This window comes from Tachyglossus aculeatus, chromosome 14, assembly GCF_015852505.1.
Source record: "Tachyglossus aculeatus isolate mTacAcu1 chromosome 14, mTacAcu1.pri, whole genome shotgun sequence".
Classification (NCBI taxonomy): Eukaryota; Metazoa; Chordata; class Mammalia; order Monotremata; family Tachyglossidae; genus Tachyglossus; species Tachyglossus aculeatus.
Window position 1 is genome coordinate 34,314,440 of NC_052079.1, and position 15,880 is coordinate 34,330,319.

General features: G+C 45.3%; 1 protein-coding gene and 1 non-coding gene across 2 annotated transcripts in view; one reads left to right on the plus strand and one right to left on the minus strand.

The window, feature by feature from the left end:
* CEP290 (centrosomal protein 290) overlaps nt 1-15,880 on the minus strand; it is a 72,870-nt gene that overhangs the window by 56,671 nt on the left and 319 nt on the right. The window contains 13 exon segments of the mRNA XM_038756850.1: nt 1,517-1,689; nt 4,103-4,226; nt 5,263-5,385; nt 6,271-6,360; nt 6,540-6,722; nt 7,403-7,444; nt 7,446-7,556; nt 8,468-8,521; nt 10,068-10,211; nt 11,387-11,433; nt 11,641-11,710; nt 11,980-12,057; nt 12,182-12,294. Of these exon segments, the coding sequence (XP_038612778.1) occupies nt 1,517-1,689; nt 4,103-4,226; nt 5,263-5,385; nt 6,271-6,360; nt 6,540-6,722; nt 7,403-7,444; nt 7,446-7,556; nt 8,468-8,521; nt 10,068-10,211; nt 11,387-11,433; nt 11,641-11,710; nt 11,980-12,057; nt 12,182-12,283 (1,341 nt within the window). The 5' untranslated portion in view covers nt 12,284-12,294.
* LOC119937443 lies at nt 10,306-10,443 on the plus strand. The gene has a single exon (XR_005454112.1). It is a non-coding gene; the product is annotated as a small nucleolar RNA SNORA7 (small nucleolar RNA).

The window sequence follows — 15,880 nt, forward strand, 5'->3', positions numbered from 1 at the left end:
CACTTCACTTCTCTGTGCCTCAGTTACTTCAACTGCACCTGGAAATTTAATACCTGCTCTACCTCCTAGACTGAGACCCAAGTGGGATCTGATTATCTTGTATCTACCCCACCCCACTGCTTCGTGCAGTGCTTGACACGCAGTAAGCATTTAACCAATACCACAATTATGAATTTTTATTATTGTGCGGAGGTGGATAGGCAATCATTGGAGGGTCTTGGAGAAGTGGAGAAACATGTACCAAACTCTTTTGGTATAAAATGACCTAGGGAGACGCAGAGTGAAGTACGCGCTGGAGTGGGAGAGACAGGAGGCAAAGAAATCACAAGGAGGCTGATGAGATAGTCAAGCAGGATCAGATCAGACTAGTAGCAGTGTGGATGGATTAGGAAAGGGCAGGTTTTAGCGAAATTGTAAAGGTAATAATAATAATAATGTTGGCATTTGTTAAGCGCTTACTATGTGCAAAGCACTGTTCTAAGCGCTGGGGGGGGGGCGCTACAAAGTGATCAGGTTGTCCCACGGGGGGCTCACAGTTTTCATCCCCATTTTCCAGATGAGGGAACTGAGGCTCAGAGAAGTGAAGTGACTTGCCCAAGGTCACACAGCAGACATGTGGCGGAGTCGGGATTCGAACCCATGACCTCTGACTCCAAAGCCCGGGCTCTTTCCACTGAGCCACGCTGCTTCTCTAGAGCCGAAAGGATTTGGTGAGACTGAATACGTGGGCTGAGGCCCACTGTGGGCAAGGAATGTGTTTATTGTCGTATTTTCATTCATTCATTGAATCGTATTTATTGAGCGCTTACTGTGTGCAGAGCACTGTACCAAGCGCTTGCGAAGTACAAGTCGGCAACACATAGAGACGGTCCCTACCCAACAACGGGCTCACAGTCTAGAAGGGGAAGACAGACAACAAGACAAAACATGTGGACAGATGTCATCAGAATAAATAGAAATAAAGCTAGATGCACATCATTAACAAAATAAATAGAATAGCAAATATGTACAAGTAAAACAGAGTAATAAATCTGTGCAAACATATATACAGGTGCTGTGAGGAGGGGAAGGAGGTAGGGCGGGGGGATGGGGAGGAGGAGAGGAAAGGGGGCTCAGTTTGGGAGGGCCTCCTGGAGGAGGTGACCTCTCAGTAGGGCTTTGAAGGGAGGAAGAGTGCTAGCTTGGCGGATGTGCGGAGGAAGGGCATTCCAGGCCTGGGGGGATTACATTGCATTCTGCTCTCCCAAGTGCTTAGTACAGTGCTCTGCACACAGTAGACACTCAATAAATATGACTGAATGAATGACAGATGAGTCACGGAATGAGAGAGATGGGTCGAGCCTTGGCCACGGCTATTATACGGTCACAGACACAAAATCAAATTGAGGATCACTTTATCATGCATTTTATATATGGTTAAGAGTAAACCTCATACAAAAATCGATTAATAGAGAACTGTCGGTGACAGGGGCAGTTCTGTTTGGACCTATTCACTCCAGGAGAGAAAAACACTTACCGTTTCATATTCTTTCAAACGCTTAAGAGTTTCAGTGAGCTCTACGTCCTTCTCCTTGGCATCATTCTCTGCCAGCTCGGCTATCCTTTCAGCCTCTTTGGTTTTTTGTTCTAGGAGCTGCACCTTGGTCTGAATTTCCATAATGCGATGCTGTTGGGAAAGGGTTTCAACACCTACGGGAAAAATAATGTTTAAATAATAATAATTATTATAATGATGGCATTTATTAAGCGCTTACTATGTGCAAAGCGCTGTTCTAAGCGCTGGGGAGGTTACAAGGTGATCAGGTTGTCCCACGGGGGGGCTCACAGTCTTAATCCGTATTTTACAGATGAGGGAACTGAGGCACAGGGAAGTGAAGTGACTTCCCCAAAATGACACAGCTGAAAATTGGTGGAGCCGGGAATTGAACCCATGACCTCTGACTCCAAAGCCCGTGCTCTTTCCACTGAGCCACACTGCTTCCCAATCAATCGTATTTATTGAGTGCTTACTGTGTGCAGAGCACTGTACTAAGCGCTTGAAATGAAATGAAATGCTTTACTCTTCCTTTCGAATAGAGATGGCCAACGGCTTATTTTAGGGTCACATCTTGCTTTACTCAGTAACTGGTGGTAAGCACAGCAAGTCTACTGTGGACGTGAAGAAGGAGGACCCAAGATTGCATCTCCCTCTGTGAGATTACACCATTAAATCGAGTCTGACCACAGCTCCCAGGTAGCAGCTGCTCAACCTCAAGAAGAGAAGTCCTTGCATGTGCACAGTGCTTTACCCACAGTAAGCGCTCAATAAATATGATTGATTGAATGAATGTGCAGGGGACATGAGCCTTTGGGTGTGTATGTTTGTAGGATCATCTGACAGCTGGATGGACTGTTTTCATTCATTCATATTTATCGAGCACTTACTGTGTGCAGCATGCTGTGCTAAGCGCTTCAGAGGGTATAGTATACCAGTAAACGGATACATTCCCTGCCCACAATGAGCTTACAGTCTAGAGGGGGAGACAGACATTAATATAAACAAATTACGGATATATACCTACACTGTACACACGTGTATACGGTGAACCTCTGGCCCCGGTAATGTTGAAGAATTTTAGGCAACTAGAATCATCGCCAATCAAATGCTTTCAGAGTACAGTGTTAAGCGAAGCAGCTTGGCTCAGTGAAAAACAGCGTGGGCTTGAGAGTCAGAGGTCACGGGTTCTAATCCTGCCTCTGCCACTGATCAGCTGTGTGACTCTGGGCAAGTCACTTCACTTCTCTGTGCCTCAGTTATCTCATCTGGAAAATGGGGATTAAGACTGTGAGCCCTATGTGGGACAGTCTGATTACCCGGTATCTCCCCTAGCGCTTAGAACAGTACTTGGCACATAGTAAGCACTTAACAAATACCAAAATTATTATTATTAGTACAGTGCTCTGCACACAGTAAGCGCTTAATAAATATGGTTGAATGAATGAAAGAGAACAATCTGGAAGATTTCTGTAGCTAAATACATTTCTCTATTGGATAAATCTAATTACCAAATGCCCTGATAGCTTGGATCAGACCCCAGAATAAGGAGAATTGGGGAGCCCATTCAAGGGCTCCAGGGATAACCAGGGTCACTGGGCACGTGCAACCCATTGCTGCTACAACAACTACACGTGCTACAGTTGCTGCTACAGAGTTCTTGTCAACATCTGGCACTTCGCCCTGGGAATGACACCCGGGGTGATATCCCAGCCTCCTGGGAAGGGAGTTATGGTGAATATTTGCCAAAGGGATGGATAGAGGGGATGGAAAGGTGAGGGAAAGGACCCCTTCTTCGGAATAGAGGAGGAAGAACGAGAGTTCACCAAGATGACAGCACAGTAAATACAGAGCTGATGGCAGAAAGGGAGCGGAACCCATGACAAGTGACTATCCTATCTCCAAAAACTGATGCGTTGGCCTACAGATCTTAACATTTTGCTGACAATTGCTGGTTTAAGAACAAGATCTTATCTACTTTACTATCCCTGAGGTGGACAAATCACTTTGTTTCAGTTAGCAAGAGTAGACAGCCACTGATATGGAGTCAGGATGATTTACTTTAGTAAGTATGTTTATTAAACAAAAGAGATGAGACCAGCAAGCAAAGGGAGACTTTACACAAAATGAGCATGGTATAAATCTGTTTATACCACAGGTGTGTAACATGACCTACTAGTCAAAAAAACCTGGGTTCTAATCCTGACTCTGCCACCTGTCTGCTGTGTGACCTTGGGCAAGTCATTTAACTTCTCTGTGCCTCGGTTACCTCATATGCAAAATGGGGATTAAGAATGTAAACCCAATGTGGGACAGGGACTGTATTCAACCTAACTCACTTGTATCCACCCCAGGGCTTAGTACAGTCTCTGGCACATGGTAAGCATTTAACAGATACCACAATTATTATTAAAATGAATATTGAAGTCTCAGGCAGGTACTGTGTTAGAAAAAGAAGGAAAATCCCAACAGTGTATAAGAAGGAAAAGGGCTAAAATGACTAAACTGATTGGAATAATTGACTTTTTAAAATGATAATAGGTACATTTAAAAATACTACTACTTTACCTTTATTTTTTTGGAGCTCGCTTTTCAAATCCTCAATAATCAATGTGTTCTTTTCCATTTCCTTTGTATACTGTTCTACTTGTTCTGTAAGCATCTTGATTTGACCATCCCGTTCTTGTACGCCCTGTAAGACATATGAAAGCATCAAACTGAAGATATTTCATTTTTCACAAACTTCACTCATTCATCCAATAGTATTTATTGAGCATTTACTGTGTGCAGAGCACTGTACTAAGCGCTTGGAAAGTACAATTCGGCAACAGATAGAGACAATCCCTACCCAACAGTGGGCTCACAGTCTAGAAGGGGGGAGTCAGACGACAAGACAAGTAGACAGACAGGCATCAATAGCATCAAAATAAATAAACAGAATTAAAGACATATACACAAACTTTTTATAATTCTTAATCTGTTCATTATCCAGCCTATTTTCAGAGTTGTGAGGCACCTTTTCAGGCCCGTTGCTTCTTCCTCCAGATTCACAGGCACAGAGAAGTTAATTTGCCCAAAGACACACAGCATGAGCCTGGAAGGTCAAGGACCTGATTTCTAATCCCAGCTCCCAGGTCCTTGGTGGTTTGTCATTCTCTTCCTTCTCAAATCAGTTCTTTTAATGAATTCTCACATTAAATGGGTCCCTTAATTCAGAGACCTTTAAACCTCCAGTCCTCAGAATTAAAAAAGCTGATTTATCTTTGCTTCTGAATAACTTACCAAATACAGCCATGTCTTCTTTGTTCAATGTTAGGTTTTATTTTTAAATGCATCATTTCAAACTATAATCACTTCTAATAAAATTGTAAGCATTATGACAAAGTTCAGATCTTCCATATTTTAAATAAATTTACCTTTTCAAAATGCAGATTAATAACAAATAAGACATGATTAAAACTACTTCAGTAGTCTATTTTTAAAGACACAAAAATACATGCATACATACATAGAGTTCATGAATGATCTTGTCATAAAAAGTAAATCAGTAAAATGAAAGAAAGAATAAAAAGACCTACAAAGCTTCAAACTGCATTCATAATAGAAAGTAGTTATACCTCAGAGAGTTTCATCAATTTATGTTTTTAAAATGAATAATTACAAAGTACCAATAGGCCACTACATAAAATGAACTGAATAAACCTAGAAATATTGGGGCAATTTGTTACCTGTTGGAGAGCCATTACGTTGTTTTTGTCAGCATCAAGTTGGACATTTTTAAGTTTCTCTCTCAAATTCTGCAACATTTGCTGATATTCTATAATTTCATCATCTTTGGAAGTCAGAATTCTCTGCAAGGAACAAAAGATTACATTACTGGAAAAAAGATTATCACAAGTTCATGATTACTAGAATATTAGAAAAATGCTAATAATTTCAATAAATCAAGTAAAGTCTAAAAGGGAAACAAGAAGAAACAAAGGCAGTCTTGATATATATTTACATATATGTATGCATGTATATATGTGAATGTGTGTATATATAGAGATATAGATATATATAATGATCACTGAAATCCACGCATCTCCATTTGAATAATTACAGCAGTTTCTTGGAGAATACAAAAAACAAATCCCATTGAAATGAAAAATGAGTTGCAAAGCTTTTTTTCTCATTTTCCTGCTGTTACTTATGGTATTTAAGAAATCCTTACCGTAAGCTATGTACTGTGAGAGGTACTGGAGTAGATATAAGACAACAGACCAGATGCAATCTTTGTCCCACATGGGGCTCAAACACTAAGAAGTTGGGAGTGCAGCTATTTCATTTCTCATTTTTCGGATGAGGATACTGAGGCACAGAGAAGTTAAGTGACTAGCCCGAGGCCACACAGCAGGCAAGGGGTGGGCCAGGACTAGAATCCGGGTCTCCTAGTCTCAGTCTCGTATCCCATTCCATTACGCCAATCTGCCTGGTCATTTGAGAATCTAATCCATTTTGACAAGCACTGATGCAAGAAAGTCCATTTGGTTAAAAAATGCTGGAGACTATAATAAAATAAGCTAAAATACATACCAACAAGTCTGGGCTATCTACAAGGACTTGTTTGGTGAAACTGCACCTGTCTGATAAATGCCAGAAATCAATGCATGCATAAGTGTTCCCATTTGCAAAAGTATAAAAACTCCCTGCATTCAAGAATGGCCTTTGTTGCTTTCACTGATAAGGAAAATTACCTTCCATTCTTCGACTTTTGCATTGACGGCTAACATGACTGGATCATCCTCTTCGTTCTTGGCTTTCAGAAGTTCTGTAAGCTCCTGTACCTAAAAGATTCAAATGTGACCAATTCAGTATGAATAATACATTGCTCCGAATCTCCCACTGGAGATCCTGATGATGCTACAAGGAGCTCTCAGAAACCAGAGAGCTTGCCCTTCCTCTGTCCTCTAGTTAGGCATTTAGTGGAGGGTTGATTGGTATAATATTTCCAAAGATCTCTTACTTGCAGCCTATAATGATCTTTTTCTTTTCTGAGCTGGTCCATTAAAGTGTCAGTCTGCTGCACAATAACTTTCATCTTGCTATATTCATCAGTCATCTTTTCCATTTCCTGCACGGATTCCTCCAAGTTTTTTCTCATCTCCTGATTCTGAACTTCAATTTTTTCATTAGCTTCTGTCAAACTCTAAAAACGCAAGACAATGATCCATATCAAACATCCGAATATTTTAAGCCTTCAATACATTCCAGGTGTGTTAGTGAAGGAAATAAGCATTTACATGTTAGCGACAGAAAAGGGTGCTTCTAGTTCCACGTCACTGTCTTGGATTTGAGAAAGAATCGGAACCAAAAAAAACTACAGAGTTCAAGAAATCAGAACACTGTTTCTCTGGCTTCTTAAGGCCACGTCTAAAGCACGTTGAAGAAGTCAGGCGTTCTCCATTTACCTCATTACTTAATAATAATAATAATAATGGCATTTATTAAGCACTTACCATGTGCAAAGCACTGTTCTAAGTGCTGGGGAGGTTACAAGCTGATCAGGTTGTTCCACAGGGGGCTCAGAGTCTTAATCCCCAGTTTACAGATGAGGTCACTGAGGCACAGAGAAGTTAAGTGACTTGCCCAAAGTCACACAGCTAACAATGGGCAGAGCCGGGATTTGAACCCATGACCTCTGACTCCAAAGCCCGTCTCTTTCCACTGAGCCACGCTGCTTCTTTACGCTGTTACTTGAAATGAATACGTTAAAAAGGCGAATAATGTATCATTTGGGCCTGACTCAAATGGTACATTTATTTCTGACTTAAAATCAATCTTGAAAATGTATTTATGTGAAACAAATTCACCCTCTGCCAACTTTACCTGAATTTCATCAAGGTATTGGACAAGTTCAAGGTTTTTTTTTTGATAGCTGTGACCGGTAATCAGAGTCTTCACCTCTTCTTGACAGAAGTGTCTCTTTCTGAGAGTCTATTTGTCTCTGATAGTCGATTATGTCCTGACGCAGTTGTTCGTTCTGCAGATCAACCAAATCCAACCCAATGAAAAACTATTCCTAATAATAAAAGTTTTCAGAAATTACATTACCTCTAGCTCTAAATCTCCACACTTTATCAACTTTATTTCCTCACCTTTTTCTTTATACGTTTAGTCTCCAAAGAATAAGTATGAAAGAAATAATTAAGAAAGAAAAATAAACATGTAAGAAACCTTCAAATACTAGGTTAAAATTACAGTACTAGCTACTCTTCTGATAATAGTTGCAATAACAGTTTCAAAGCCTGTGTATCTGAAATAACTTGAAATAGCAAAATCTATGCCATGTTCATGAATTTAGGAATTTACTGATTAACTCAAATTTAAATATCTGATCCCTTAAAGACTTGATGAATAAAGGTGGAAAAATGGCAAAATGTGCACACCTCCAGGTCAACAGACGCTGGCCTCAGGGAAGTATGAACTGATTAGGCTGAAGCAAAAGATGGAAACGAGTTGGAATTTAGAAAGAATAAGAGACGAGTGGAAAGGGGCAAAATGCTGCAGAAGAATTCAGTGACCAAACAAGACAAAAAACTGTCTAGGTAACTGAATCCCCAAACAATAGTTATTAAAAATAAAGCTTAATCAAGGAGTTAAGAAAAAAAATGTTTTACATGTGATTCATTATAATACCATAAACACGACATTAGGATAAGAAAGTTTCAAACTATTCCTTGAAAGAACAGTCTAAGGTGTATTTGAATATATGTAACAATGCTTTCTCCTCCCAGTTCATTTCTAAGCCCTTGAGAAATGCTCAAATAGCTAGTTATATAGAATTGGTCCTCGGAATATCCCAGTCTAGGAGAAATCTGAATTGATCAATATATTTCCAGCACCCTTTTAGGTTCAGAACAGGACTAACAAGCCAATCTACATTTCACCAACCTCTCTTCTTAACTTGCTGTTTTCATTTTCTGCCTCCTCATTACGAAGAGCAAACTGGAATGACAAAAGAAGCACTGTATGAAAATTTAAAAGCACTTTAGTACCAGTCTCTGCACACAGTAAGGCACTTGCCTGATTGATTTACAAAACTTAGAATTTCTTTTATTATAAAAGAATAGGATAATTAATCTGTGAATCCTGATTGCCGTTTGTCCTTTCCCTAGAAAGCCTACTTTCTCTGGATTAAAAACAAGTTCACCTATTTAAGCAATAATTCAAGACCAGTTTAAAAGTACTCACGAGATTATTGAAGTTAAGGATGATAAAGCCCAGAAATGTGAAAAAAAATTACACTTCTGATTCTAAAACACTAAAGCTAACTGTTGTGACAAGCACCAAACTGCTTCTGTGTTTAGCACATTACTGGTCCTCAGTAAATATTAACTTGCCCAAGTAGCCGGTGCAACTGGGAAATTCGATGGCTTAATAGACAACAGCATTTATGAGTTATTTGCCCTATAAACTGATTGATGGGATTCTTTAATACTATAAGGAAAGAATACGGGCATGGAGATCAGGAGACATAGGTTCTAATACTGGCTTCGCCACTTGTTTGCAGTTCAACCACAGGCAAGGACCTTGACTTCTCTGTGCCTCTGTCTCCTCATCTGGAAAATGGGGTTTAAATGCCTGTTCCCTCTTCTCCTCAGAAGTTGAGTCCCTTAAGGGGCAGGGACCATGTCTTTTTGGCTTATATCGTTTCTACCCCAGCACTTAGTACAGTACCTGGTACAAACCAAGTGCTTAATAAATACAATTATTACTATCAAAAATATTATTAAATACCCATATATTCATTACCTTGTGACATGCCCTATAGCATATTAAGCAAACAAACATTGTCCTTGATTTCTAAGCACAAATTCTTCACTAGAATACTTTGGCTCTACCGCTGTCTAAAGGAATAAAGATGATAGATAGTGGTTTCAGATACCTGGCAAATCTACTGGCCTCTGGGATACAAATAACATGTATTTCAACTTGTATGAGCTAGAGATAGGAAAGAAAAGGCTGAAAAACAACACTTTATAAAATAATATAATTAAATCAACGTTTCAAAATTCCTTGCTTTTGCAGCTGTGTTCATTTGTTCAAGTTGCCAAGAGAAATGGGCTGGAACAGTAATTTCCTAATATTTCTCATCTAACCTGAAAAGGTTAATATGCCTTTCAAAACAGATCAGTTTGCTCAGTGAGCTTACTTGTTAAGGCCAGGGCCATTATATTTTAAAATATGTTGAAGGTGGAAAGCAGTCATAAAAGAAAAACCTTAAAGAGCTTACATTAATTGCTTTTAATATATATGCACAGAGTTAGAGTCTTTATAATTATCTGCGGTAGCAGTGAGGAAAAAAAAGAAAAAAACTTAAGTACTATCCTGATAATAGTCGACCATAACTTGGGTTTAGAGACGATGGAAGCTGTCCCCCTAGGCTGTAATCTCATTGTGGGCAGGGAACGTGACTTCTGATTGTTATGTTGTACAGGGCCCTGCACTTACTAACTGCTCAATAAATACCATTGATGGCCTGATTCCTTACTTGTTCATTGACTTTCTTCTCTTTCTCCATTTCCTTTTCCAGATCAGCCAGCTCTCTGTCCTTTTGCTCCAGTTGTTTTTCCAGCTGTCGGATTTCCTCGCGCAAAAAACGGGTATCACGACCACCTGTCGATTGCTGGGCCATCTTAAAACAGGAAAAATCCACCTATCCATTAGGCCACCCACCATCCATCCTCTTCAATTTTCCTTGCTTTTTCTCCCTCCCCACTGTTTCACACCCCCTCTCAGGGTCGCACGTGGAGAGTTTCCAGTACTCTACCAGTCTCGACTACGGGAGGGAGAGTCGAGCAGAGGCCTACCCATTCCACTCCTAGCTTGGGCAGTGGCTAGCGAGCGGAAGAAAATCTGCTACAAGTCAAAACTCATCTGTGCTGGGCAGCAGCAGCACGGAGAGAATCGAGGGCAGAGACTCAATTGCTGCGCAGAAGGAGACAATGATAAACCCCTTCTGTATTCTTACCAAAAAACCCTCTATGGATACACTACAAGAGCAATTGCAGACGGAAGTGGGATGTTCTGGGAGAGATGTGTCCATGCTGTCACTATGGGACGGAGACGACTCGACAGCATTAGACAAGACTCTTTCATTTACCAACTCATGGGTTTTACAAGCCTTTGTTCCCTTCTGTATTTCCCTCTCTGCTCGTCTTCTTTCTTCCTTTGTATTTCTGTGATGTAACATCCTCACGTGTGTCCTTTTCTCTCAGTGTTAGTCCTCTTATTATCTTCTGTCCTCCCCACATTATCTTATACCACTTACTTATCCCTATACTTCCCCTACCTGTAATTTATTCTAATGTCCATCTCTCTTACACGAGAGTAGTCTTCTTGTGAACAGGGATCACTTTTACCAACTCTACATTACTGTACTTTCCCAAGTGCTTAAAAATAGCATTCTGCACCTAGTAAGCACTCATTAAACACCACTGATTGATAAATTGGGGCAAGGGGACCAAGGCTGGGTATGTCATTTTTGACAGGAGACTCTATCCTTGCCTTCCCCATGTAAGAGCCTCGCTCCTTGCTTGACTTTCATTATCTTCCCCTCTGTCTAGTGCTGCTTCGACTGGGCAGAACCGAGGCAGGTTACGGGCCCGAAGGAAGAGGGAAACAGTGGCAGCCTACAACACGGGATTGAAAAAAGTTGTAGGTGCACGGTAGAGCCTGGGAAAAGCCTGGACATTTAAAAAATATAGGAGGCAGCCAATCCCCCAAACTCCTCTTCTCAAAAACACCCTTAATGATACATGTTCAGAGATTTCTGCCATAAACACACTTTATTAAACGCAATGGTCATACCTCTAGTTCATTTTCCAATTTCATCACTTTAGCTTTTAATTGATTTTCTGTGGAAAGAAACCGAGACAAATACTTTACTTGACTAGAACTGCTGGCAAACACATCGCTTACTTTTGAGTACAACTCACCGGAAAATTGGTTTCATTATTCTGAAAACTGGGAAAAACAAGTCATGACTTCTATGATTACGCTTAATGTTTAACAAACTTTCTTCTTTTACTGTTTTATTAGTACCATCTCTTTAAGACGCTTACCGAATTTGGCTTGTTCCACTCCAGCTTTTTCAACTTCTTCTAAAGCTAATTCCACTTCTTGAGCCTTCATCTGATTGTGGGGAAAAGAAATGATACCTTAATATTCCCTCCAAATCAACTTAGCGTATCTTCTGGGAGCGAGGGCAGTGTATCGTCTCTAGACTATAAGGTCCATGTGGGCAGGGAATGCGTCCAGCAACTCTCCTTTGCGCTTAGTACAGTGCACGGCATACAGCAGAGGCTCAATAATTACGATTGACTGATTTCCTCATTTCCTAACTATGAAATCGACCGACTTCACAAGGGTTATAATTTGTAATTTCCTTACAAAATACAAACCTTCATTAATGCCTGAGTAATTCTGAAAAGGTGCACGACGTTTTCATGATTTTCATCTTCTAAGTCTTTTCCTTCGACCTTAAGAAAAGAGACAAGAGAGTGCTTCTTATTTTCTTGATGGCCACGGCATGAAACAAAATCACATCTTGGGAAATAGGCGGTTTACACCCCTAAGACGGTTCGTGCACATTAAAGAAAGCACCTTGGAAAGCGAATCTAGCAAATGGTCCGCCAGTTCATCCTGTCGAGGCAGGGAGTCGGGGTCAACTCTCATGATCTTTTTCCAGTCCAAATTAGGTGGCATCCTGGATTCTCCTGAAAAACAGTTTAGGCTCCGTTAACGAGAGAAGCATCCATTAGTAGGTTCAAAAGGCTGGTCCCACCTGAGGTCACGGGGAAGCAGCGTGGCTTGGTGGAACGAACACGGGCTTTGGAGTCAGAGGACGTGGGTTCTAATCCCGGCTCCGCCACTTGTCTGCTGGGTGACCTTGGGCGTCAGTTACCTCATCTGCGAAATGGGGATTAAGACGTGAACCCCAGCTGGGCTCCCCAGTGTTTGGAACAGTGCTTGTCACATAGTAAGCGCTTAACAAATGCCACTATTATCACTATTATTAAAATGGGGATTAAAATTGTGAGCCCTCCACGGGACAGCCCGATTACTTTCTATCTACCCCAGTGCTTAAAACAGTGCTCGGCACATAGTAAGCGCTTAATGAGCACGAAAATCATCATTATTATTATTGAAGCTTTTGGCTCATTTTCCAGCAAAAGGAGGGATCAATTGGTCAATTGTATTGAGAGAGCACTTACTGTGTGCAGAGCACTGCACTAAGTGCTTGGGAGGGCAAAATACAACCGAGTCGGCAGATCCGTTCCCTGCCCACCACGAGCTTGCAGTTTAGGGACATCAACAGAAATGGGCATTAATAGATATAATTACATTATTATTAACTATTCATCATAGTAAGCGCTTAACAAATACCAACATCATCATCACCATCGTATTTACTGAGCACTTACCGGGTGCAAAGCACTGTACTAAGCTCTTGGGAGAGTGCAATAGAATATCAGATGCATTCCCTGCCCACCATGAGCTCTAAAGTTGTCCTCTAGACTGTAAGCTTGTGGTGGGCAAGGAAAGTGCCTACCAACTTGCCCAAGAGCTCAGTACAGTGCTCTGCGCCCGGTGAGTGCTCAATAAATGTGATCGATCGGTTGGTTGGTTGGTTGGTGTGGGTCTGCAGGAAGGGGGAATAAAGGGTGCAAAGCCGAGGGCAGTGATTTGGCCCATGCGGCCTGGGGGGCCGGGGCATCTGCGACCCTCCCCAAGTTGGCCCGGGGCAGGGGGCTGAAGAGGAGATGGGCACAGGGCAGGAGCCCGGGGCAGGGGGCTAACGAAGAGGTGGACACGGGGTTGGGACAGGGGCAGAGGTGGAGGGCAAGGGGCTAAAGAGAATAATAATAATAATGTTGGCATTTGTTAAGCGCTTACTATGTGCCAAGCACTGTTCTAAGTGCTGGGCACGGGGCCGGAACTCGGGGCAGGGGCGGAGGAGGAGGGCACGGGGCTGATGCACAGAGCAGGGGGCTAAAGAGGCGGTGGGCACGGGGCCGGAGCTCGAGGCAGGAGCAGAGGAGGTGGGCATGGGGCCGGAGCCCAAGGAATGGGGCTAACGAAGAGGTGGGCACGGGGCTGACGAACAGGGCAAGGGGCTAAAGAGGAGGTGGGCACGGAGCCGGAGCCCGGGGCTAAAGAAGAGGTGGGCACGGGGCCGGTGCGTGAGGCAGGGCCGGAGGAGGAGAAGGGCACGGAGCTGGAACCTGGGGCAGGGGCTAAAGAAGAGGTGGGAACGGTGGTCGGGACAGGGGCAGAGGAGGAGGGCAAGGGACTGATGCACGGGGCAGGGGGTTAAGGAGGAGGAGGGCAAGGGGCTGGAGCTCGGGCAGGAGGCTAAAGAAGAGGTGGGCACGGGGCTGGGGCACGAGGCAGGGCCGGAGAAGGGCACGGGGCTGATGCACAGGGCAGGGGGCTAAAGAGGAGGAAATGAGCAAGGGGCCGGAGGAGGAGGAGGGCACGGAGCTGGAGCCCGGGGCAGGGGGCTGATGCACAGGGCAGGGGGTTAAAGAGAAGGTGGGCACGGGGGCTGGACCTTGGGGCAGAGGAAGAGGGCAGGGGGCTAAAGAGGAGGAGGGCACGGGGCTGGAGAAGCGAAGGAGGAGGAGGGCAAGGGGCTGATGCACAGGGCAGGGGGTTAAAGAGAAGGTGGGCACGGGGCTGGACCTAGGGGCAGGGGAAGAGGGGAAGGGGCTGATGCACAGGGCAGGGGGCTAAAGAGGAGGAGGGCACGGGGCCGGAGCTCGGGGCAGGGGGCTAAAGAAGAGGTGGGCACGGGACGGGGGCACGAAGCAGGGCCGGAGGAGGGCACGGGGCTGCGGGGCTGGGCAGGAGCAGATGAGGTGGGCACGGAGCTGGGGCAGGGGGCTAAAGAAGAGGTGGGCACGGGCAGGGAAGGAGGACAAGGGGCTGCTGCACAGGGCAGGGGGCAAAAGAGGAGGCGGGCACGGGGCTGGAGAGGTGGAAGAGGAGGGCACGGGCCGATGCACAGGGCAGGGGCCTAAAGAGCAGGAAGTGGGCACGGGGCCGGAGCCCGGGGCAAGGAGTTAAAGGGGAGGTGGGTACGGGGCCAGGGCCCAAAGAAGAGGAGGCCACGGGGCCGAGGCACAGGGCAGGGGACTCAAGAGGAGGCGGGCACGGGGCTGATGCACAGGGCAGGGGGCTAAAGAGGAGGTGGGCACGGGGCTGATGCACAGGGCAGGGGGCTAAAGAGGAGGTGGGCACGGGGCTGATGCACAAGGCAGGGGGCTACAGAGAAGGTGGGCACGGGGCTGGACCTTGGGGCAGAGGAGGAGGGGAAGGGGCTGATGCACAGGGCAGGGGGGTAAAGAGGAGGTGGGCACGGGGCTGATGCACAAGGCAAGGGGCTAAAGAGAAGGTGGGCACGGGGCTGGACCTGGGGGCAGAGGAGGAGGGGAAGGGGCTGATGCACAGGGCAGGGGGCTCAAGAGGAGGTGGGCACGGGGCTGGGGGCTAAAGAAAAGATGGGTATGGGGCTGATGCACGGGGCAGGGGGCTAAAGAAGAGGTGGGAACAGGGCTGATGCAGGGGGCTAAAGAGCAGGAAGTGGGCACGGGGCCGGAGAAGGAGGGCACGGGGCCGGAGCCCGGGGTTAAAAAGGAGGTGGGTCCGGGCCAGAGCCCAGGGGGTGGGGCTAAGGAAGAGGAGGCCACGGGGCCGAGGCACAGGGCAGGGGGGTCAAGAGGAGGCGGGCACGGGGCTGAGGCACGGGGCAGGGGGTTAAAGAGGAGGTGGGCACGGGGCTGGACCCGGGGGCAGAGGAGAAGGGGAAGGGGCTGATGCACAGGCAGGGGGGTAAATAGGAGGTGGGCACGGGGCTGAGGCACAGGGCAGGGGGCTAAAGGGGAGGTGGGCACGGGGCTGATGCACAAGGCAGGGGGCTAAAGAGAAGGTGGGCACGGGGCTGGACCTGGGGGCAGAGGAGGAGGGCAAGGGGCTGATGCACAGGGCAGGGGGATAAAGAAAAGGTGGGCACGGGGCTGGACCTTGGGGCAGAGGAGGAGGGGAAGGGGCTGATGCACAGGGCAGGGGGGTAAAGAGGAGGTGGGCACCGGGCTGATGCACAGGGCAGGGGGCTAAAGAGAAGGTGGGCACGGGGCTGGACCTTGGGGCAGAGGAGGTGGGGAAGGGGCTGATACACACGACAGGGGGCTCAAGAGGAGGTGGGCACCGCGCTGATGCACAGGACAGGGGGTTAAAGAGGAGGTGGGCACGGGGCTGAGGCACAGGGCAGGGGGCTAAAGAGGGGGTGGGCACGGGGCT